Source organism: Neopsephotus bourkii, unplaced genomic scaffold (genome assembly GCF_033783945.1).
Source record: "Neopsephotus bourkii isolate Nb327-2 ecotype Australia unplaced genomic scaffold, CSIRO-AGI_Nbou_v1 NB_1825, whole genome shotgun sequence".
Classification (NCBI taxonomy): Eukaryota; Metazoa; Chordata; class Aves; order Psittaciformes; family Psittacidae; genus Neopsephotus; species Neopsephotus bourkii.
Window position 1 is genome coordinate 7,173,058 of NW_026902298.1, and position 22,361 is coordinate 7,195,418.

At 48.3% G+C, this 22,361-nt stretch overlaps 1 protein-coding gene across 2 annotated transcripts in view; it reads left to right on the plus strand.

The window, feature by feature from the left end:
• The window catches only part of LOC133207015 (angiomotin-like protein 1), a 40,257-nt gene extending 18,277 nt beyond the window's left edge, over positions 1–21,980 (plus strand). For both annotated transcript variants that reach the window (XM_061343510.1, XM_061343509.1), the window contains exons 2-6: positions 4,129–4,275; positions 6,540–7,425; positions 15,686–15,962; positions 20,750–20,894; positions 21,850–21,980. In XM_061343510.1, the coding sequence (XP_061199494.1) occupies positions 6,599–7,425; positions 15,686–15,962; positions 20,750–20,894; positions 21,850–21,965 (1,365 nt within the window). In that variant the 5' untranslated portion in view covers positions 4,129–4,275; positions 6,540–6,598 and the 3' untranslated portion in view covers positions 21,966–21,980. The remainder of the gene's footprint in view (positions 1–4,128; positions 4,276–6,539; positions 7,426–15,685; positions 15,963–20,749; positions 20,895–21,849) is intronic.
• The last annotated feature ends 381 nt before the right edge of the window (positions 21,981–22,361 follow it).

Genomic DNA, 22,361 nt, shown 5'->3' on the forward strand with positions numbered 1-22,361 from the left:
TTTAGATCCTTTTCAAAACCAGACTGAAACCACATCAGAAACAGGAAATATTTAGGCATTGCTCCTCTGTCTCTGGGTCCTTGCTGACTGTCTGGTGTTAATCTTAGCAAATGATTCACTGAAGTAGCTCTGATGAATTGCAGGGCTGTGCAGCAGCCCTCCAGGATAGCACGTCTGCTTCTGCAGGGTGTAATGCATGTTTATTTAGAATTAAAAGAAAAGGAAAACAAATGGATTAGTGTCAGACAATCACTTAGATGTGGGAAAGTTGACGGAGGTGCAGAAATGAAGGGCTGGAGCAGCTGTCCAATTAAGCACTGAACTGGGCCAGATGTGGTCGTGTCTTGCAGGATTGGCTGTGAGCGACAGCAATTATAGAACCATAGAATAGAATCATTTAGGCTGGAAAAGACCTTCAAGATCATCAGGTCCAACCTTTACCCCAGGACTGCCAAGTCTACCATTAAACCATAGAATATGCAATGAAATCAGCTAGGTTGGAAAAGACCTTTAAGATGATGAAGTACAACCACATGTCACTGAGGGCCTCATGTACACGTTTATATGGCAGTTGAAGATGTGGTGTCTATTGACAGGGCTGTATCCTGGCGCTCTGGGTTTCAGGTATAACATTAAACTGTTTTTTTGGTGAGCATTGTAGAAGAATGGGGAGGTTTGAGGAAGGAGCAAATGCCTGAGCATCAGACTTAGACCCCAGCAGAGCTGGGTGTAGCAAAACCTTTCTCTCTGGAAAGGAGAGCTGGGATCTGGGAGGCTCCAGTGACAGCACAGGGGGAAGAAAAAAAAGCCTCTGCCTTGCTCCAAATGGCTCGTGAGGCTTCACTAAGCTTTCAAGTGGTGCGTTATTGCCCATGATCTGGAGTGTGGCCTTGTGCCAAGCACTGATCTGTCGGCAACTGTTATATGTTTTACACATAAACTGGCTTTTGGTACCAGTTACAGCTGACGTTTCATTAAAACCTAATGTGAACGAATATAAAATACCATTACATCATTTTAACATCATAAACCATCATTACATCATTTTATGATGTTACCTCAATGTGGATACAGCAAAGGGCAGTGGTTTCTGCCTGGGTCAGAGCTACTCGGTTTCGACTCTGACATAACAGGCATCAGAAGCTGAGCAGTTTGGCAGATGTCAGCATTTACCAGTCCTGATTTTAGCAGGTTATTGCTTTGCCATGGCAACCCCAGGCAAGTGGTTAGGTGAGAGCTGCAGACCAGTCTGCCATGATCAGTTTTACAAACATACTCGGCTTAGCTCAACTCAAGTAAGCAATTTTTCCCTCTTGCTCTCTAAATGTAGATAACTGCCATACACATTCATAATAAGAATGGTAAAGTGGTGAATTCATTGACATTTCACAGAAATACCTATTTCCTCTCCTCTGGATACAGAAGGGAATAGTATCTTCATGCCTGTAGAGAAGACAGGCTGGATCCTGCTCTCCTGCTGCCCTGCTCCATGCAGGGTTGTGTGGTTAGTGGTGACCTGTATGTAAGGAGGACAAGCTTCCCTGCGTAATATATGCCAGTAAGCATGCAGTTAGTGGAGTGCAGACCAAGCAGTTGGGTTTAATAACTCCAAGTCATTTGTGGCTGATGTTTTTTTCCTGCAGAGCAGGGTGCTGCAGGTCCCTGTGGGCTTCCTGCCCCACCAGGATGGACGGATGCCCTGCTAGGGCTGAGGGATGCTACTGTGAGCCCTCACCCTCCTGCTCAAGCAAGTCCCTTGGCAGTGGCCTTTGCTGGAGGTTGATGGCCATTCCTTTAGTCTAAAACCTATGACAACTGATGGTGTAAATGGAGAGTGACTCTGCCATGTCCCTGCTGTAGGGTGCTACCTGGGGCCAGGAGATGCTCACCCGCAAGGTCTGGACCTCAAACAGCCTTCTCTTTGCAAAAGTGAGGTCATGTTCAGAAAAATGAGTAGGAAGTGGAAAATCAGAGAGTCATAGAACAGCCGGGGTTGGAAGAGAGCTCAGCAAATGAGCTGGTCTGACCTTCTGTGAGAAGTGGAGCCTAGATGAGGTTATATTGCATGCTGTCCAATCACATCTGGAAAACCTCCAGTGATGGGGCCTCTACCATGTCTGTGGGGAGGCTGCTCCAGTGAATGATTGTTTTCACTGTAAAAAACTCCCCTTATGTTAAGATAAAACCTCTCTTAGTGCAGCTCATACCCACTGACCCTCATCTTACTGTGGTTTAACCCTAGCTGGCAACTAAGCCCTAACCAGCTGCTCACTCAGTCCATCCCTAGTGGGATGGGGGAGAGAATCAGAAGAGTGAGTGAGAAAACTCATGGGTTGAGATAAAGGCAGTTTAATAGGTAAAGCAAAAGCTGTGCATTTAAGCAAAGCAGGACAAGGAATTCATTCACTATTTGCTGTCACAAGTAGGTATTGAACCATCTACAGGAAGGCAGAGCTCCTTCAAACATAACAGCTACTTGGGAAGACAAACACCATCAGTCTGAATCATAGAATAATAGAATAGTTAGGGTTGGAAAGGACCTTAAGATCATCTAGTTCCAACCCCCCTCCCATGGGCAGGGACACCTCGCTCTAAACCATGTCACCCAAGGCTCTGTCCAACCTGGCCTTGAACACTGCCAGGAATGGAGCATCCACAACTTCCCTGGGCAATGCCCCAGGGAATGTCCCCCCCTTCCTTCTTCCCTTAGGTTTATATGATGAGCGTGATGCCATAAGGTGTGGGATATCCCTTTGGTCAGTTGAGGTCAGATGTCTCGATTGTGTCCCTCCCAGCTCCTTGTGCACCCCTAGCCCACTCACTGGTGGTGTGGTGTGAGGAGCAGAAAAGGCCTTGGCTCTGTGTAAGCGCTGCTCAGCAGTAACTAAAACATCCCTGTGTTATCAGCGCTGTTTCCAGCACAAATCCAAAACATTCCCATACCAGCTACTGTGAAGAAAATTAACTCTACGCCAGCCAAACCCAGTGCACTTCTCTATGTGAAGAGAAAGCCTCTGTCCTCTTTTGTAGCTGCAATACTGAAACACTGTCATGAGGTCACCCTTCCCCAGCCTTCTCTTATCCAGGGAGAGAAGACCTAACTCTTTTCAGCCTTTCCTCACGGCGCCAGTTCTGCTGTCCTTTGATCATCTTTGTTGCCCTCATTTGGAGTCTGTTCAGTCTGTCTGTCTTCCTTGAATTGCGGGGTCAAGCCAATGATGAGCACGATTCCATATGCCATGGAATACCCTTTGGTCAGTTGGCTGTGTCCCCTCCTAACTCCTTGTGCACCCCCAGCCCACTCGGTGATGAGGTGGCGTGAGGAGCAGAAAAGGCCTTGGCTCTGTATAAGCGCTGCTCAGCAGTAACTAAAACATCCCTGTGTTATCAGCGCTGTTTCCAGCACAAATCCAAACCATTCCCATACCAGCTACTGTGAAGAAAATTAACTCTATCCCAGTCAAAACCACCACAGGGACTGGTCCGGCTGCTGATGCCTGTGGGATGCAGGAGCTTGGGTGTGCAGCTCCTGTGCAGTCTGTCTGCCAGACTCATTCCCATGGCCCTCTAGTTGCATGCTCTCCTCACCATATTAAGAACATCTGGACAAAGTGATTTATGAACTCTCTCCCTTGATAGCATTGGCTGTATTTTAAGTCTCAGCAATTTTCTGTATTGCTGAACTATTATTCATGAGCAGATTTTGTGGTAAAGAATTCCCAGACTTAAGCACTCATGGATGGAATGGGGTCCTCACCTATTCTTCTTTTCTTCTGTTTACCCCCTCCCTCTTTCAGTTTTGTGCTGCCTCTGTTGGCTTCGTGTCCTGGTGCCAGGCCTTGATTTGTGAGTTTGTCACTTGTCACTGGTAGCTCTTACAAGCCTGGCTTTGTACCTGAACTGGGACCTTGAAGTTTGGTGTGTGAAGCAGGACTTGGACTTGGTGGCTGCCTCTTGCTCCTCAGAGCTGATGTGTTATTTGGGTGGTGAGGACAAGAGGTGGTTTGGCCAGTGGCCTCAGCAGGGCACCTAGCCATGCCCAAGAACATTGTTTTTCAGACTTCTGCCATAAGTCATGGCTTTACACTTTGTCATTCTTTACTGACATCCCGTTCTTCTTTCTTACAGGCTCAACATCTGTTTGTTACAAGCCTACCAGCCCAGTCCAGGTGCTGGAAGACACTGGCTTTCTTTACCAGGATCACCAGTTGTTTGCTGGCAGGCATGAAGTTTCTCCTCTAACAGTTGAAGGGATCAGTGCCAAAGAAAAAGCTGGTAAGTGTGTGGCCACACTTCCATACAAACCCACCACATTGGCTTCCATGTTTTTCCCTGGATGTAAATTGAGCAGTTTAGACTATTTACAAATAATATTCACAGAATTGAAGGCCACCTTCTCATCCTCAGCTAGTCAAAGGAGAGTTACCTTGACTTGAGTGTTATGACCCACCATCACTTGTCACTTGTGCTTGTGGAGGATGCAGCATTGCTGCTTGTCCTTCAGGACAAGGCTGCTCTTCATTGTGCAGCTGGACTGAGGTCCGTAGCTTTTTGCTGGTGGAGCAGGACCATGGGCAGCCTATGGAAGGCTCATTCTAGTTAGTCCTTTTTGGACCTCAGTAATAGGTAACTAAAGCACATCTCCCACATATGAGGATGCTGACAGATGACTAGCACAGGGATGGAAATCCTTCTCATGTATGACCAAGAGCTGCCTTGATGGTGTGATGCTGGCTTTATCCGCTCATCTCAGATTTACAACCTAGTCTGTGAGCTTACTCATATGTTAGGGAGGCTTCTATCGCAGGTCTGCAAAGATGCCCAATTTGAGGGCATTTCTGTGTGCTGTGAGTGAAGCAGTAAGAACTTGCTGTAACTGCAGGGATGTATAAAGCAGATGGACAGTTGGCTGTGGTGCAGACAGGTAGATGGAGATGTGTGTGTCTGCAGCAGACCAAGGAGCTGACAGACCCTCTGAGTGCTGGTGGCCAGGATGCAATCCCAGCATGGAAATGACCTATTCTAATAGTTAAGAGTCAAAAGCTTTTCTTCCCCTCTGGTATCTGGGTTGTGTATAAGTTATCCCACAGCATGTGCAGTAACTGATGAAACCTCAGGGAAATACCAGACCTCAAGAGAAAGTTTGCTTTTTAACTACTTTCAAATGCCAAAACCCAAATGTAAGCCTTCTGACAACCTCCTCTGAGAACTGGAAACAGCAGGAGAGAGAAGGCTGCCAAGAGTGACCACAAAGTCTGAACTGAAAACAGCACCTCCTCCTTGCCTAGGGACATGGAGGACTCTGCCCAGAGCTCTGGGCTTATTCTCACTTTTGTCCACTCCGGGGCCTTTCAGGAACACCCCTATGGACTCAGGCACCCTTCAGATGGATGTCTTACACCACTTTGGGATGGCTGTGGGAGGAGAGCTCCAGGAGGAAGAGATTACAACCTCCCAGCCATGGTTATATGCCATCAGGTGCTTAGCTCTAGGCATTCTCCACTTGTATAGAGTGCAAAAGTGGTGCCATTGCCTCTGAAGAGTGACTTCAGTAGGGTGTTAGGACGGTGTAACTAATCCATCTTTTTAAAGTGCTGGTGTTAAATCTAGGACTCTAACCCCCTCCTTGTACTCGCCAGCAAAATCACAAGGGTGACTCCCTTAGGAATAGCATTATTGGCCAGAAGGGAAATAGCACTTTTGGGGGAAGATACCAGAGCCCACATAATTCTTTAATTACACTTTTAGGACCTTTTTGTTTTCAGTGTCATTTCATAGCTTTTTTGTGACACATTCTGCACTTTCTTCTGTTGTGGCAGGCAGTGCACTTAGGAGGGGATTTGGCTCATCCGATTTTGCCCATCAAAAGTGCAGCCTCCCGTGTGTTATTACCATACGGGCTGCTGCTGTAAGCAATGCAAGGCATCTCCAGGGGGAAGGTCAAACACAGACTTCCTAGAGAGGTGATCGATGCCCCAAGCCTGTCAGTGTTTAAGAGGCATTTTGGCAATGTCCTCAGCAACGTGCTTTAAGTTCTGTTCAGGCAGTTGGACTAGATTGTTGTGAGTCCTTTCCAATGGAAATATTCTGTTCTTACTATTCTGTTCTATTCTGTTCTAGTCTAGTCTAGTGCCATCCATTCCGTTCTGTTCCATTCCATTCTGTTCTCTATTACATTCTATTTATATTTTAGAAAAGACCAAATTTCCTTATGACATTGCCTGTCCCTCCATTGACTTGGGAGGGCATTTGGTGCTGTGGGTATAGGGCACATGGAGTATTACGGAGGGAAGGGCTGGGAATATGTTTTTAGGGGTCACTGCAAGCAATTAAGGATGATCTGGGGTGGGGGGATGAGCAGAGGGTAGTGCCCTGCCTCCTTTGGTGGCTTCCAGCCATGTTCCCTCTACTCCAGGGGAGCCCTGATAGGGCAGTGCCCCTGGGGTGCATCCTGGGCACAGGGTCACAGCCACGGGGTGTAGGAGCTCCAGCCTCCTGGTCAGCAGAGCTAATGGCCACCTCTGTCTCTCCCTCCCCAGCTGAGGAGGCCCTCTGCACCCTGCGCCCACCCAGCTTCCGCCGGGTCCCAGAGGCGGAGATGCGAGGGGCGGACGAGGTGGCAGCCGGCACCGTCCTGCAGCGCCTGATCCAGGAGCGGCTGAGGTATGGCAACCCCAGCGAGAACATGAACCTGCTGGCCATACAGCACCAGGCGACGGGCAGCGCCGGCCCCTCCAACAGCACTGCCAGCACTCTCTCTTCCGCAGAGAACCTCGCTCCCGAAGAGCCGCCAATGGTCCAGCCGTCGGGGCGGCAGGAACCGCAGGGGCAGGAGCACCAGGGGGACGGTGCTGCGATGGAGAAGCAGCCCCGAGCCCCGCAGCCCCCGCATGGCACCGAGGAGCTCCCCACCTACGAGGAAGCCAAGGCTCAGTCTCAGTTCTTCCGAGGGCAGGCGCCGACGGCCGCTGCGGCTGCTCCAGGGTTTTATGGCACATCCAGCCAGAAGTCCAGGACAGAGGGGAGGCCGACGGTGAACCGGGCCAACAGCGGGCAGGCGCATAAGGATGAGGCGCTGAAGGAGCTGAAGCAGGGCCATGTCCGCTCGCTGAGCGAGAGGATCATGCAGCTCTCGTTGGAGAGGAATGGTGCCAAGCAGCATCCCCCAGCACCGGGCGGCACGAAAGGCTTCAAGGCAGCCCCACAGCCTAGCAAGGCTACGGACCCACGGGGCCCGCCACCTGAGTACCCCTACAAAGGCAAGGCACCCGCTCCAGGCAGCAAGGCACAGGAGCATGGGATGTTCTATGGCGAGCAGCCGGCGCAGGATGTCCTCAAGGCTTCCTTTGCTGCCCCGCAGCCCTCTGCCCGCGCAGAGGTGGCCCTGGTCCGGTACCAGCCACCCCCAGAGTATGGAATCAGCAGGTAATGGCCATGGTCAAGGGTAAGGGATCTAATCCTGCCCGTGCCAGAGTTGCTTCTGCAGGGATTTGGTCTCATGAGCCACAGCCCCTGTGGGCTTCAGCCTTAGGCAGATGGTGGGGACATCACACCCCATGGCTGGGCCAGCATGGGACGGGTGATGGAGGCATCTGCACCTCCAGGAGGGTGTATAATGCACAATACACTGCTAATGTCCTACTTAACCCTTCCCAGCACTGGTCAGGGGGGCTTTCATGGTACTGTGCCACTCGTGCCAGGCTTCCCCAGGAGCACAGGTTTATTCCAAGCACATTAAGAATAATCCAGAGTATTCACTCGCTGTGCACTGATCCCTGTGAGTGGTGCAGGTCCTGCTCAGTGCCCAGGCAGGATGGTGAGCCCAGGCAGTGAGGGCTCCCTTTTCCTTGCCGTACCTAAATGCAAGAGTGTCTCTGTCTCATTGCTGTCTCTTTGACCTGTTTTGCTGGATTGGGAAGGCTGGAGTTGTCTGATGTGAATGTGAGTGGCTTTCATATTGCAAGTTGCCAGGTTGAACAGAGCCTTGGGAGACATGGTCTAGTGAGAGTCATCCCTGCCCATGGCAGGGGGTTGGAACTGGATGATCTTAAGGTCCTTTCCAGCCCAAACCATTCTGTGAGCCTATGATTAGGTCATTACCGTCCCCAGAATCCCCAAAGGTTTTGTTGGTGTTGACTCCAGTTGCATGCGCTGAGCGTGGATTTGGTGGATGTTGCAAGGCAGTTGTGACAGCGCAGGGCCCGTACTGAGCAGCGCTGGCCTTCCTCCAGCTACACGTGTGCTTTCATTACCAGCCTTCCACTGTGCCGAGTTTATGCAGCTTTTTCAGAGGAAAATGGCATTTTTAAGAGCTCAGCACAAATCTCTGTTTATGCTAAGAAGCAGCTGTATAGGCTTGAGGGCAACAGGGGCCATGCTTTCCTGCAGCCATTCGCAGTGCTAGCAAACATCTCTGGCACCAAGGAGATTCATCCCCAGCAGAAAAGGAGCTGATTTGGGGTATTTTGTCGTTCTTGGAAAGTGCTGATTCAATACCCACGGCCTCTGCTGCTGAGTCCATGTAAGTGAGTGGTCATGGGTGATGCAAAATGAGGAATGGCGCTGCTGTCAAGTGGGAAACCCTTTGGGGCTACTTCCAAAACCTTCCCCAGGTGCCTGGTCAGCAAGGTTAATGTTGAGGAATGCCTTGATTTCAGTGCAGGTTTCCATACTTGCAGCATGGGCCAGCCTTACCCCAAGGCTCTGCTGGATCAGCCTAGCAGCTATGCTGAGAAACCCACTGGTTCATGTGCTCATCACTTGCTGTTACTCTGCAGCTGTGCCCTGGGACATCCGTGTGCCCATTTCATGCTATGTCACAGGATGGGCATGGTCTGGAATGGTTATAAAATGCAGCAAAATATTGTCTGCCCCTAACATTCCTCTCTATGGAAGCAGGTTGCCTGCCGATGGACATCAGCCCCATCTCTGCTAGAGAACTTGTCTGAGCACTGGGTACTGCTGGAGGAGAGCCGGGGCTGTGTTACACTGCTGGGTGGCTGCAAGTGCAAACCTGCCTGTGCCTCTGCTCTTGCTTGCTGCTTGCCCCTTACGTGCACTCTGGGGATGCTCACGGTCAGCCATCTGGAATGGGATGCAGGACCTTGATAAGAGAGGTTGAGGTAGGGGACGGCCCAATTCCATGAGGTTAATGGAAGAGTAGGGTCTGGAGAGGCTGTTTGTTCTGTTAGAGGAGCAAGATAGGTGAGAAATTCCAGCTTTCATCTCCCCAGGAGGGCCTGGGAAAGAAACTGGTAGGAGCAGAGCTTTGCCAATGGGAATCTTATATATCCAGGTATCTCCTTCCTTCTATACTGGCCATATCTTTCCCAAGGATGGGATCATTCCCATCCTGACATCCTCTGGACAGGGGCTATGCAAAACGATTCTGCCTTCTAAGAAAGAGAGAAGTACAGAGCTGCATAGATCTAGAGGAAGCACCCACAGATTGGTTGGGGTAGACCTGTAAGGTCACTGACCCCATTCCCCTCCTTCTGTGATGAGGGAGATGTGGCTGGAAACCAGAAATGCTCATAGGGAGCTGTTCAAGGAGATGGGATGACTGCAGCTGCTGCTTAACTTGCTTTTTCACTTGGCTTTTTTCTGTGCTTGTGGCTGGTTTTAAAGGGAATGTTGCCTTTATAGTCACCATGGGGAGACCTCACAACTTTACTGTAAATCTCAAGAGGTTTGGTATTGTCCTGAAGACCTCCTAGAATCGTATGATGCAGCATTTATATAAATTAGGCTTGGTGACCTCCGCTTTATGGACGTTATGACTGCAGAGCGCAGCTTGAACCCTGCAGCTTAAAAGGCATAAAAACCAGAAGGCAAATAAAAAGGAACCAATATTTGTTCCTAGTTTAAAATACCATATTTTTAAGCCAGTTCCATGATGCCTGGGGCCCTGACTCACAGTTTCTGAATGCTTCGAGTTGGCCAAGTGTAATAGAAAACTTTTCCTTTCCTAGATGTACAGCTATTCCTGAATGGTGTCTTTGCTAACTCTCCTTAGGTGCCTGTTCAGAGAGTCGAGTTTGTCAGGTAAAAGGGCTTGGAAATAATCTAATTTAATCTGTTGCCCAATGCCCTGAATTAATTCCATTTTGTGAACATTCAGTCCTGGAGATTATAGCACTCTGTGTCTGGAGAATCCATCACAGCCTTTGCAGGCTTGTTCCACTAGCTAATTGCCATCTCTGGCACAGCTCTGCATCTTCTTTTCAGTCTGTATTTTCTAGTTACCAGTTGGGATTTTGCAATGTCTTTGTCAGGTACAGTGAGGAGCCCTGTGCTATCAGTCCTGTAATGCACCTAACATATGGAGCCTGGAGCTGTTTCACTGTTGTCAAACCCCCTTTTTCACTGTGGAAAGCTGAACTGGACACCACTGCAGCACCAGAAGTTAATCAGATATAACATCACCTCTGCAATGCGACTCAGTGTTCCTCATTTGTGTAGCTAATTCCACTTGCCATTTCAGACATTGGCACCCCATCCAGCTTGTTATCTTGTTGGGCATGTTAGGGTTGTCACAGCCCAGAGGAGGATTTTCCACCCTTTTACTGTAGCTTATTGCTACAGTATTAAATTGCTATATTTATTCCTGGGTGGGTGAATTTGGACATGCTCAATTCCATATTGTTTCTCTGTGCCCTGCTTAAACAGTAATCCAGATCACTCAATGCAATGAATCGTCTTCATTGCTTCCCTTGGCCCTTGTCAGGTCCTGATGTCTTTTATCCACAATGATTTCTTTCTGTTAGTGCTGGCAAGACTTGGCCCAGGTTCTTTGAGGGTGATTACATAAAGATTTGCAGGGCAAAATTATCTGATAATGTTAATGAAAAGCATATAATACAGATGAAGTCTTGAACTGGAAACACCACTGCTTGTTGAGGGGACTTTGTTCGTGGCTGCATGCAGAAGTCAGTCATGTGGGCACCTTTTAATTCTGAGTCAATCCAAGCATTTTAAATGACTGCTGGCAATTGAATCGTAAAGCTGGGCTGCTTTTAAAGATACCCCAGTTTTTTATGTGCCTCATTAAATCCCACCCTGCCTGGATGCAGAAGCCTATGTTTAGCTGCCGGAATAGCCTGTGGCTTCTCTGGTTATTTGTGCATTAACCCCATGCACACATTACCGCTGTTTTCAGACAACCTGATGATATTCAGTTGTTCAGCCACATGTCTGTGGTCACTAAGGGAACTACAAGGAGCTCCTTTTCCTCCCTGAGACACCTAGGCGGGTGTGCTGGCAGCATGGCGAAGGCCAGAGATGTCAAGCCCAAGCTGCCTTCTGCTGGTGTTTCTCTGTAAGGATAGCCCAAAACCATGAGTGTGGGTAGGAGGCTGTGATTCCAGCTGATGTGGATGAGCTTTGTGTCCTCTCCTGGTCTGATTTGCCTTTCATTCAAATAAGTGAAAGAGAAAGCATCACCCATCAGTTTGGGTGATGCCTGTGTCATTTCTCCTTACCCGGTTGGTTCCTCTAGGAGTGCAGAGGTTGAGGAAGGCATGTTTTCCTTTGCTGAAAGTCAGCTGGGCTTTAGAAGGACTATCTGTTCTGAGTGTGGATCCCTGTGAAGAGATGCTGTATTCTGATCTCTTAACTGTGCAGGATGTGTTTAATGCATATTAATTTAATACATTTAGTACATGTCTCTTCAGATGATAATTTTGCTTGGAGACGTGAGTCCAAGTGTCCAGAATGGGTTTTGAAACATACCTTTGTGTTTACGAGGTGCTGCAACTGTGATTTTGTAAGGCAGAGGATACCCTGAGAACTATGTCTTGGCTATGAAAAGTCTTCTTCCATTTCTGGCTGTATCAGCATTTAACAATGGGCCTGTAACTGTGTTTCCTTGCACCATGGCCATCAGGCTGGGCTTGCTGGCTTTCCCAGTATCTTGTCTTTTTCCTGCACAGTGACAACACTGATTCCTCTGTGTTATTCACTGCTACAACGAGTAGCATTTGAAGTCTTCTTCAGGACTGCAGAAATCACAGCTGAAGTCAGGTAGGCCCCTGGGTCTGAGGTTAATGTGCAGACTCAAGGCTCCCAGTCAATGGTCAGGATTAGCATCTTTCATGCACATTTTGCTCTCATTGTAAGTTAAAAGTCTTAAGGCAACTTCAGAGAGCTGCGCCCCAGGAACACCTTTCTCTTCACTGAGTAGCTAGACTAGAGCATCCATGGTGAATAGGTAAACCTGTGTCCCTTGAGGGAGAGTCTTTAAGAGATAGTAGGCCATACTTCCCTAGAGGCAAAAGAAGGCAGAGCATTCAGAGAAAGATGAGCTAAATAGGTTAAAGGAGGGCATTTTAATTATGAATGTAGATGCCACGGTATGTAGGAAACAAAGTCTTTCCTCCACTGGCTGCTCTCCCTCTTTACGTAGAGGAGAGCTACATTGTACTTGTAGCAGGGCAGAGGTGGACTTTCCACAACATTTACAGGCATTTGTGTTACATTACTTCCTAATATTTCCCTGCTTTATTGAGCAATAGCTCTTCTTCATTTATATAAGGTGTCTTGTTCCTACATACAGCTACAAATTCCTCCAGAACTCCTCTATCTCCAGAAATCCAGTCATCCTTGCTCCGACATCCTTGCTCCCAGGCTCTCCAACATAAGAAGTGTATTAAGACCATGCCTAAACTTTGAGGCGTGGGTGGCCTTGCTGAATTCTGAGGGATTTCTCATGAAAGTGAGGTCCATGGTCAAGTATTTTACTCTATTGCACTGTATTGCAAGCTATATATAGTGGGTATTACATATATTAGAAGCTATGCAGAACTGAAAAGAGAGAGTGCAATCTGGTAGCCCTAGCATGGTAGCCCTTGAAAGGCTCACTGCCTGCCTGGTGCTCCCTATTCAAAAAGCTGGTTTCCTTACTGTATTTCTTCTTTACATTGCCTTGCAGAAGTATATAGGAGCCCTACTTCTAAAATAACATCAGCAAAAGAAGTATGTTTATAATAGAAATGTAACGTGTCCGAAGCTCCTAATATTCATGCTTCTGAGCAGGATGATTTTTGATGAAAATGTCTTTGCTGGGAGATTTTAACCTGCTCTAATGCAGAGCAAGTTCAACATTTAAAATACAGTAGAAGCATTTTGAGAATGATATTCTTTACTAAGCCCAAAGGAGCTCAGGATAATCCTGATCGCTTCATTTCTTTAGGGCTTTACGCGAGAGGTTGGAAGTGAGCTAAACTGATGGTGTAACTCTCCTGCTTCTGTCAATGTTGATTTGCTAATGTGAATTGCTGTTCTGATTTTATTGCATAGACACTTGGAGATTTTGCAGTTGGCTAAGTCAGAATCAAGCTGGGACAGATCAAACAAGGGAAAAGGGGAGTCAGAACCATGCTCATTATGTTGAACAGCCATGGTTCAAAAGCATAATGTGGATTGTGCCTGTGCAGTTTTCCAAGCTGGAAAACGCTCTGGAGAATTTCTCCTGTGGCCCTCACTATTGAGACTCTGGTGCCTGGCTGCTGCTAGAAGGTATACATACATCTTTAGTAGCTCAGTAAGTGGTTTGCAGGTCAAGAAAATGGAGATCCCAGGGATCTTTTCTCTCTCTGTAGGGTAAAGCTAGACAGACTGAAGGGTGTGTGAGGAGATTAAGCTGATGGGAGGCAGAGATTTCCCAAATGAAGTGTCAGGAGATCCTGCAAGCATTTGAAGGGTACATTCATGACCAAAGATGATAATAAAGAAAAATTGCTATATCTCTACTGAGATTCAGACATCAATTTAATTCCATTGCTTTAAGCTATTCCCATAAAGAAGTGAGAAAACCCGTACCTGTAGCAAATCTGTGTCTTTGTAGTGGTATAACTGTGTCCAGACAAGGCTTTTACCTGCATAAAGTCAGCTGTGGCCTGCATTTTGGTGAAGACAAGATGAACAGATTGCTGTGGTCAAATGCACAAGTGCAGAGTGGCTGTCAGCATCATTGGTGAGGTGCTGTGTGCGTGACTGCATTTGCATGTGCTTGTGGAGCATCTTTTGCATGACATCCTCACTTCTGATGTTCTCCTTTATTGTTCAGACTTTTGAGCAAAGAAATATTCCAGTCCCATGATAGGTGTGGAATCCCTTGCTGGAGCACCAGAAGGAAAGGGACACTGTGGGTATGGTGTGGGAGCTGTGCCCATGGTGGGGCACAGGCTCATTGGACTTATTGGCCCACATGGGCTCTGATCACCAGGCACTGCTAAGAGACATGGTTTTGGCCTAAGGAAAGGCTGGTTGCTTTTAGGGCAGGGCTTTAAAATTGCCTTCACTTTTCATCTTGTGCTGCAGCTGAAGGCAGTGACAGGTTATTGCAGTAGAATTAGGCCAACACTGGGAGTTTTTGAACCCATCCGCTTTGAGAAGCCATGTAGGTACTGAAGAAAATGGTCATCCCATTTATTGTGTATTTATATAGCACAAAATCTTCTGTGTAAAAGGTAACATTCATGAATCTTTGAGGCTGAATGGGGTAAATACATTCTTTGATAGATTTCCTGCCTTGTGTAGGGTGCAGAAATAAGGGCAGCAGTATCTACACCTTGTGGTTAAGCTAAAATGCAGCTTTCAGAGGGCGCTCGATTGTGGACTTCAGGTGGGATCCAGCAGCCAGCTTATTTTCCAGCCAGGATGGATTCTGGCACAGACATCCCACATGGTGTGGGTTGAGGCTGTTGGACAACTGTGGTATAGAAATTCCACAGCTTTGGCATCTGGGATGAGGAATGGCTCAGGCTGTGCACAGCGGGGCTCTGCGTGGGGCTGCTCACCCTGGCCCAGGCTCTGAAGATGTGTGTGTTGTGAATGGAGGGATGGAGATGGACCGTTCCCTGCTGGAATTCCCCTCTTTTGAAACAGGGGCTGTCTCCTTTCTTGAGCTCACATCCCCAGGCTTACCCTCACTGCTAGGATGTCCTCCTGTGTTATCCTCCAGCCACTGCAGATTGTGACTGGGTGGATTAAAGAGCCCGCACCATCACAAACCCTAGCCCGCAAGCAGATCCTCTGCCCATTCACTTCTTATCCTTCCCCAACACGAGCCTGGGTGATGGATGCTGTTAGTCGAGGAGTGACACAATGAGGTCTCATGCTAGAAGATGTCTTTTCTGGCTTGCTGTGACTAACTGGGGCTGTGCCTTCAGCAGCTCCGCAGCAGCCCTTCCCTTTGGCGCTTGCTGAAGCCGCTCGGGGATGCTGCTTCTCTCACATCACTTCCTTTCGCCTCCCAGTTCAACCCATCAGCCAGTCTCGCTCCAGGCAGGGAGCGGTGTTCCAAGGGTGAGTAATGCATCCCTTGTGTTTCCTTCGAGCCCTCCGGCTTGTGCCGCTCAGCAGTGGGGTTTGTGGCAAAGGGGGAGCAGGGAGGGGCTGGCTGCCCGCTGAAATATTAGCTGCTCACCTAGGCAAAAACGCCGCTTTCCAGTCAATGCTTCCTTTATCCGTTCATGCCAGATGTATACATCACTGTCAAGAGCAGGCGAGGAGACAATTTACCCGCTGCCTGCTGCGATTGTTGGTGTTCAGGAGTGACTGAGGACCGGGATCACAACCGCACTCACAACTATTAATAAACCGAGCAGTCATCGGGCGAGCGCTCCTGCGCGCGTTTCGAGGTGCGCGTGGCTCTAACGCCTCCCCCGTGTGTGCTTCCCCACAGCCGACAATGCCAGCCGCCCTTCCCGCCGCCGCCAGCCCAGCAGCACAGCCCCATGTCCTCACAAGCCACCGCTGCCACCGGCCCCTTGCTCCCAGGTACCTTGCCCCCGCTGCAGGCTCCTGCCCAGGCACCCACGCCGCCGGGCCAGCAGCTAACACCCGATGCCTTCGCCATCGTGGAGCGGGCGCAGCAGATGGTGGAGATGCTGTCCGAGGAGAACCACGTGCTGCGGCAGGAGCTGGAGGGGTACTATGAGAAGGCAGACAAGCTGCAGAAGGTACGTGAGAGGTGGGGATGGGGCCTTGGTACTTGTGCGTTTGGGTGTCACAATCTGTTCTTCATAATCATGTCACTCCAGTGGTGATGTGCCAGTGGCTGTCTCTAACCATTGCCTCTCCATGGTGGTCTTTCAGAAGTGTAAGGCTGTGCACTATGTCCTCTGAGCTTTCCTGCTTTTAGCATGAAATGAGGAAACCCATCATATATTTCATAGTTGAGGACTTTCCACCTTCATCCTCCCATGCTAGCCTTCCCAGAGCTTTCCCTGGAAGTCTCCCGGGGGCAGAGGATGCTCCTGCACCATCTACACAGGGGGTAGGGCTGCCGGTGAGAAGCATTTGAAGAGCATGGCCACATCTGTCCTGAGCGGTCTTGTCACTGCAATAGGCCCTTTGGAAGTGTAACAGCCAACAGCTGGGTTGCCTGTTGTTTGGATATGTGTTAACTTGATTGTCTCAGAGGCTTTCAGTGAATGCTCTATGGGTTCCCAAGGGCTGACGTTCGATACCCAGCATTGAACCCATTGGTTAAAGAAGCACTGAGAGAACCATTTGCTAAAGATTTTGCTCAATACCCTTTGCAAAGAGATCCTGCCAAGAGATGTTTTGTGTATGCAAGCTGGCGTTTGCAGTGGAGAAGGCTGATGTCACCCGAGGCAGCACACAAGACGAGATAAAGAGTCAAATCAAATGAAGTAGAAGTTGCTTAAAACCGAGACCTTGCTGAAGGCAAAGCAGAGAGGCCAAAATAAGTTATTTAGGAACCTACACTTCATTTCATTTATGTCTTCCCACTGCATATACACACATGGGCCTAGGCTGCAGGTCTTTTCTCTCTAAGTTTAGGAGTCTAAATAGGAGCTCTGCTTTTTTTGTGCCATGTGAGATGAGGGTGCTCTTGGAGACACCCTTCATAGAGAAGAGGCAGCTCTGAGAGACCATTTACCCAGGGTAGTACAAAGACCTGTTGTTTGGTAGCTGCTGTCAGCATTTCAGCCCCTTCCTCTGCAACCAGATGACTTGAGTTTATTCACAGGATTTCCTAAATTTCATTGGGATCTCGATGTTTGCAGTCACATTAACTGTTAGTGAAGATGGCTGCAGAGATGTTAGCACTGACTTCCCTGTGGCCTTCGTGGGCAACAAGAAAAATCCCAGCTTCTAACTTCACAAAAGCTGCGTTGTTCAGTTAAAGGTATTTGAGTGCGATGCCCTAAAACTGTTCCAATTTCCTTTTAAGCTCTTGGAAAGGGCTCTCTCTTTATCTTGGATGCCCTATGAGTCAGTTGCATCAGACACCAACAAAAAGGTATTCAAGCATGGGCTGAAATCTCACTTCAGTCAACAGCGTGGACTCGAGTCCCATTGACTTTGGGGGAATGTAAGCGGAGTATTGAAGTGAAACCCATGCTCAAGTGCATTCTTTCTTCAGGAAAATATCCTCAACCAAAGCCTTAACACACAGTATCCCTCCCATGCTGGTTTTAATGTGTTTGATCACAGGCCAGGGCGGGTCCTCCTCTGTTCCCACAGTTTCAAGTGAACATCACCTCTGAAAACGTGACAGTGAGTTAAATTACATGCTTTGGGTGCGAAAATTCTTCCCCCTTGTTGGGAGTGGGAAGGGTCATGAGGAGTTCTTGTTTGCCTGTGTGTAGCAAGTTTATTCTAGATAGGGCCTTCCATCGCTTTCATTCATCGCAGAATAGGAGAAGAAATTAGGAAATCAGCTTGATGTGGAGGGCTGTCAGGGTGTTTGTGTGAACACATCAGCCCTGAGGGCTGTCATATTCTCAGCTGTGTCTGAACAGAATTTTAGCAGTAGGTACAAGGTGGTGATTCATCCCCGTGCTCTTTGATGAGCTGTCTGCTTTTCTCAACTAAAAAGATCCCGGGGGCCTTGTGCACAGTGAATTTTGAGCTTTTTTTGCAAAGGCAAAGCATTATTTTCTCTTTCTTTGCTGCTGTTTTTCTGTTGGAGCATGTCACCTCGCCGAAGTGTAACTGCCAGGCTGGGCTGCTCATCTTCCCCATGCTGTGTGTGTGGGTTGTTCAAGTGGGTCGGCTCTAGGAGTTCCCAGGCAGAGAAGAGGCTGAACTGTTTTTTCCCATACAGAGAAGCAGGAGAGGGAAATCCCAGAGCTGCTGAGGAACACCAACACAGTTTATGGCCATTCTGCTCTCCTGTAATTTTGTTCAGTGCTGACTGAGCTTCTTTCTCTTCCTGCAGCAACTCTTTGCCTGCGGGGCTGCAGGAGGCTTGTGTGGTGATGTGTTTTGGGGAATAGCAGCAGATGATGGGCAGAGCAGAGCCCATGTGGTAACCAGCAGCATTGGCCAGGACTGTTGGGCTGTGGAAACCCCCCTGTGTGCTGACAAATCTGCTTTACTGTGGTAGGAGCACTCTGGAGCAAGGCATCTTCTCCTGCAGGTAGAGGCTCAGACAGGAGAAGGGAGGTATGGGAACCAGAGGGTGTCAGGGCACCCAACTAGGAGCAGTGGTTTCTGGTTGGGATCATGTACTTAAGGGTTCAGGAAAGTGCTTTAAAAATTACTTGTGTTAAGCCAAACTTTCCTTTCAAGGAGAAGGAATCTCAGTCTGCTTAAGTGGTCAAGGAGAGCAGTGTGATGGTGCCTCCTCACAGAGGCTGACTATAGCCTCTATTTACAGGAAGAGAAACCTTCTGCTAGCGGAGGTCACACTGATCTAAAGAAGAAGCTGTAACAGAATCAAGTGCTGTTACTTTAGTCACTAATCAACATCACTTCTGGAAAATCCACATGAAACTGGTTTTTGATTGTAAGTCATAGTCATAGACTAGACTATTTCAGTTGGAAGGGACCTACAATGATCATCCAGTTCAATCGCCTGACCAATTCGGGGCTGGCCAAAAGTTAAAGCATGTTATTAAGGGCATTGTCCAAATGCCTCTTAAACACTGACAGGCTTGTGGCATCGACCACCTCTCTAGGAAGCCTGTCCCAGTGTTTGACCACCCTCTCAATAGAGAAATGCTTCCTGATGTCCAGTCTAAACCTCCCCTGGTACAGCTTTAAACCATTCCCACGTGTTCTGTCACTTGGTACCAGGAAGCAGAGATTAGCAGCTCCCTTTCCACTTCCCCTCCTCAGGAAGCTGTAGAGATCAATGAGGTTGCCCCTCAGCCTCATCTCTCCAAACCAGGCAAACGTTAAGTTCTTAGCTGCTCCTCATAGGGAATTCCATTTGTTGCCCTCCTCTGGATGGGTTCAAGGACCTTCACATCCTTCCTAAATGGTGGGGCCCAGAACTGTGAAAGAAGGTCAGACTGCTTGACAAGGCTTTGTGCAAGCTTGCATTGCCAGCCTATGAGGAAAAAGAGAACTCATTGACTTTTGCTGAACTGCAGTAAGGTTCAGTTTGAATTTCAGACAGCTTTGGATTCATGCAGCATTCCTTCCAAGTGTGCTGTTCTTGTGGTGGAAGCACACTTGGTGTCTGGCCATGCCTCAGCAGGGTGGGTAGGGAAGAAGGACCTGTGTTCCTAGTTAGGGAAAGTGTAATGGGGCTCCCTGGAGCTCCTGCTTCAGAGAAACTTAAATGGAAAGTCAGAATAATCTCACTAGGTTTGTAGCTCACCCAGGAAGGAGTACCACAGCATGGGATATGGCTGGTTCCACAGGTCATCCCATTGGGGCTGTGGACAGTTATCACCGTGGGAAGCAAGGGTCCAGGCTGCTGGAGCCTGACTGCAGGTTCCTACACAGCCAATGGGTGACAGCTCCAGCATCCCTGGAGCTTGTATTCTGCAAGTGCTGCAGCTGCCAAATTACACCTAAAACTCAGTGAGCCCTGGAGATGGACCTCCCGTGGAGGTGGGCTTGCACCTTGGCTTAACAAATCATGAATCCATCCCACCCACGATTCAAGAGGCTAAAAAAGCACCACGTTTAGAAAGGTATGTGGGAGCCTATATTTATCTCATAGTTCTCCAGCATGTGCACATTATCAAGGTTTCCTCCATGAACACAAGGGCCAGATTCTCACACTGGCGTTGATCATTCCTGCAGCAATGATTTTAGTAAAGACGTAACAGTTAACATGACATTGGCTTATTAAAAGAGTTGTTTGGATTGACCTCAACAGCAAAACTCCTCCTGTCACTCTTTTGGGCTCAGGTCTTAAGATGCAGGTCCACTACTAAGGACTTCCTCTGCATGCCCTGCCTGTGGTTTGCTGGACTTCGATGAGACGAAGTTAAGAAAACTGAAACCCAGATTTCTTTGATCTGTTATAGAGTTTGTTCTTGTATAGAGCAGTCTGCAGTCAAGGACAGAAAGGAGTGAGCACAAAAACTTAAATGACAGAGTTGAGCCTAGAACACTTCTGATGGCACCCAGAGCTAAGTTTTGGATCCGGGATCTGGCAGAATAACAAATCTTGCCTCCTACATCTCTTTCTAGGCAAGAATACATCCCACACAAATGCACCATTTCCTTTGTTTCTCCTCTTGGATGATGCTAAAGCAGTCACCTCAATCATAGAGTGAAGGTAGATGAGCAGTTACATCAAGTCCAGCCCACTCCAAGCTTTTTTTGGGAGCCACCAGCAGAGAGTCCATGGGGTGTTGTGGCACTGCCAGGGCTTCCTGCTATGCTCCACTGGGGAGACTGGTCATTGTAGAACTGGTGGCTGGTGTGACACTCGGCATGAGCAACACCCTGACCCTCATTGAAACATGATGGGCGAACATGGGGATGGGACACGTTCCTGCTGGGCTTTAACAGGAGCTCTCTCTGTTTTCAGTTTGAAATAGAGATTCAGAGGATTTCAGAAGCTTATGAGGGCTTGGTCAAGACCACCACTAAGAGGGAGTCTTTGGACAAAGCGATGAGAAACAAGCTGGAAGGAGAAATTAGGAGACTTCACGACTTCAACAGGGATCTCCGTGGTACGTTGTACTTGCTTGTGTGGTTTTTCCCCACTGTTGACATGGTGTTTCACTTCTCACAAGCTCCAGAGCGTTTAGCTTCACATATGCACCCCCCCCCCAGCGGTGAGGAAACCTGGCAAAACATGAGTGAGCTTCAGAGGGTGCCTTTGCATTTAGCACTTGCAGATACTGATTTGACAGCAAGGCCACCAGTCCTGAAGTCTCATTCAGCTCTAACAAGCTGAAGAGCAAATAGTGATATAGAGCAGTACTGTACAACCCATAAATCTCAGAGTTCAGTGCCTTCATGAAGCAGTAGCAAGTATCAGAGGGTATCTCTTTTTTGTATTAAAAACATAAAATTGAGAGTATATCCTTTCCAAAAAGCAAATGGGGGGTATGTTGGGTAGCTATTACTTGTCCAGGTACCTGATGGGAGTACTTTGGTACCTCCTTATACAGTGAGACGCCTTCTGCAAGCTGGCTTATGCTTTTTGCAGTGGTGCTTGGTCTTTGGAGGAGGAAGACACTTAAAGGCAGGACCTTCCTAAGGAAAGCTGTTCCTGGCTGCAGAAAACTGTTCCTTTCCCAAGACATCCCCAAGGGCTGGGGGCTGCCTTCCCCGAGGGCATCTCACTGCACCAGGGGCAGCACTGCACTGCAGGAAGGCCCCCGTCCCCTTGCAGTGCTGGGTAATTCAGATTGCAAATGCCTTGTTCATTGTGGACATCGTGAGGAACGAGCTGCCTGGGCACGGCAGAGGCTTTTCCTCCACTTTCTGCTGATCTGAATGACACAGCTTCATGGAAGAGGTCAAAGGCCTCATCTTTTATGTATGTGTCAGCCTCCGTCTTAGTGTCCTCCTTCAGAGAGTCTATTTATACTGCTCTGCTGGCATGCATCTGATTTCCTTGCTTGGCCTACAATTTTATATACATATATTTATACTTAAAGTATTTCCTGTTTTCTGCAGAACGACTGGAGACAGCCAATAGGCAGCTGGCCAGCAGAGACTTCGATGGGCATGAGGATAAATCAACAGAGGGCCTTTATGTCACTCAGAGTGAGTACTGTGCTAATCTGTTTTGAAATTGCATAGATGTATATGCATGCTGGAGTGGAGGTGAATACTTTGCTGTTAGTTATTACTGTCCTTACGGCTTGGTTTTAGTCGGCTAATTCATCACATAGTCTTATTTAAGCTTCAGACTGGATTGTTCAGGCTGTTTGTTTTCTCTCTCTGAGCACCAGAAGCAGCAGCGGGAGTTAATGGAAGCACAGCTTATTTTTGGTTAATATTTGTCTGAAATGGTGAAGTGTTGCTTGCAGGGATCATCTCCAGGGATATGTGCTTTTTAGGGAAGCCAGGTTCTTCACTTGGCTGGGCAAAGCCCAGAAAGCCTCTGTTGACTTGTTGTCAGTGCCATGGTTTGACTAACAGGAGGGAGAGCAGAGCTGGACCATCTTGTTCACAAAGGACTGAAA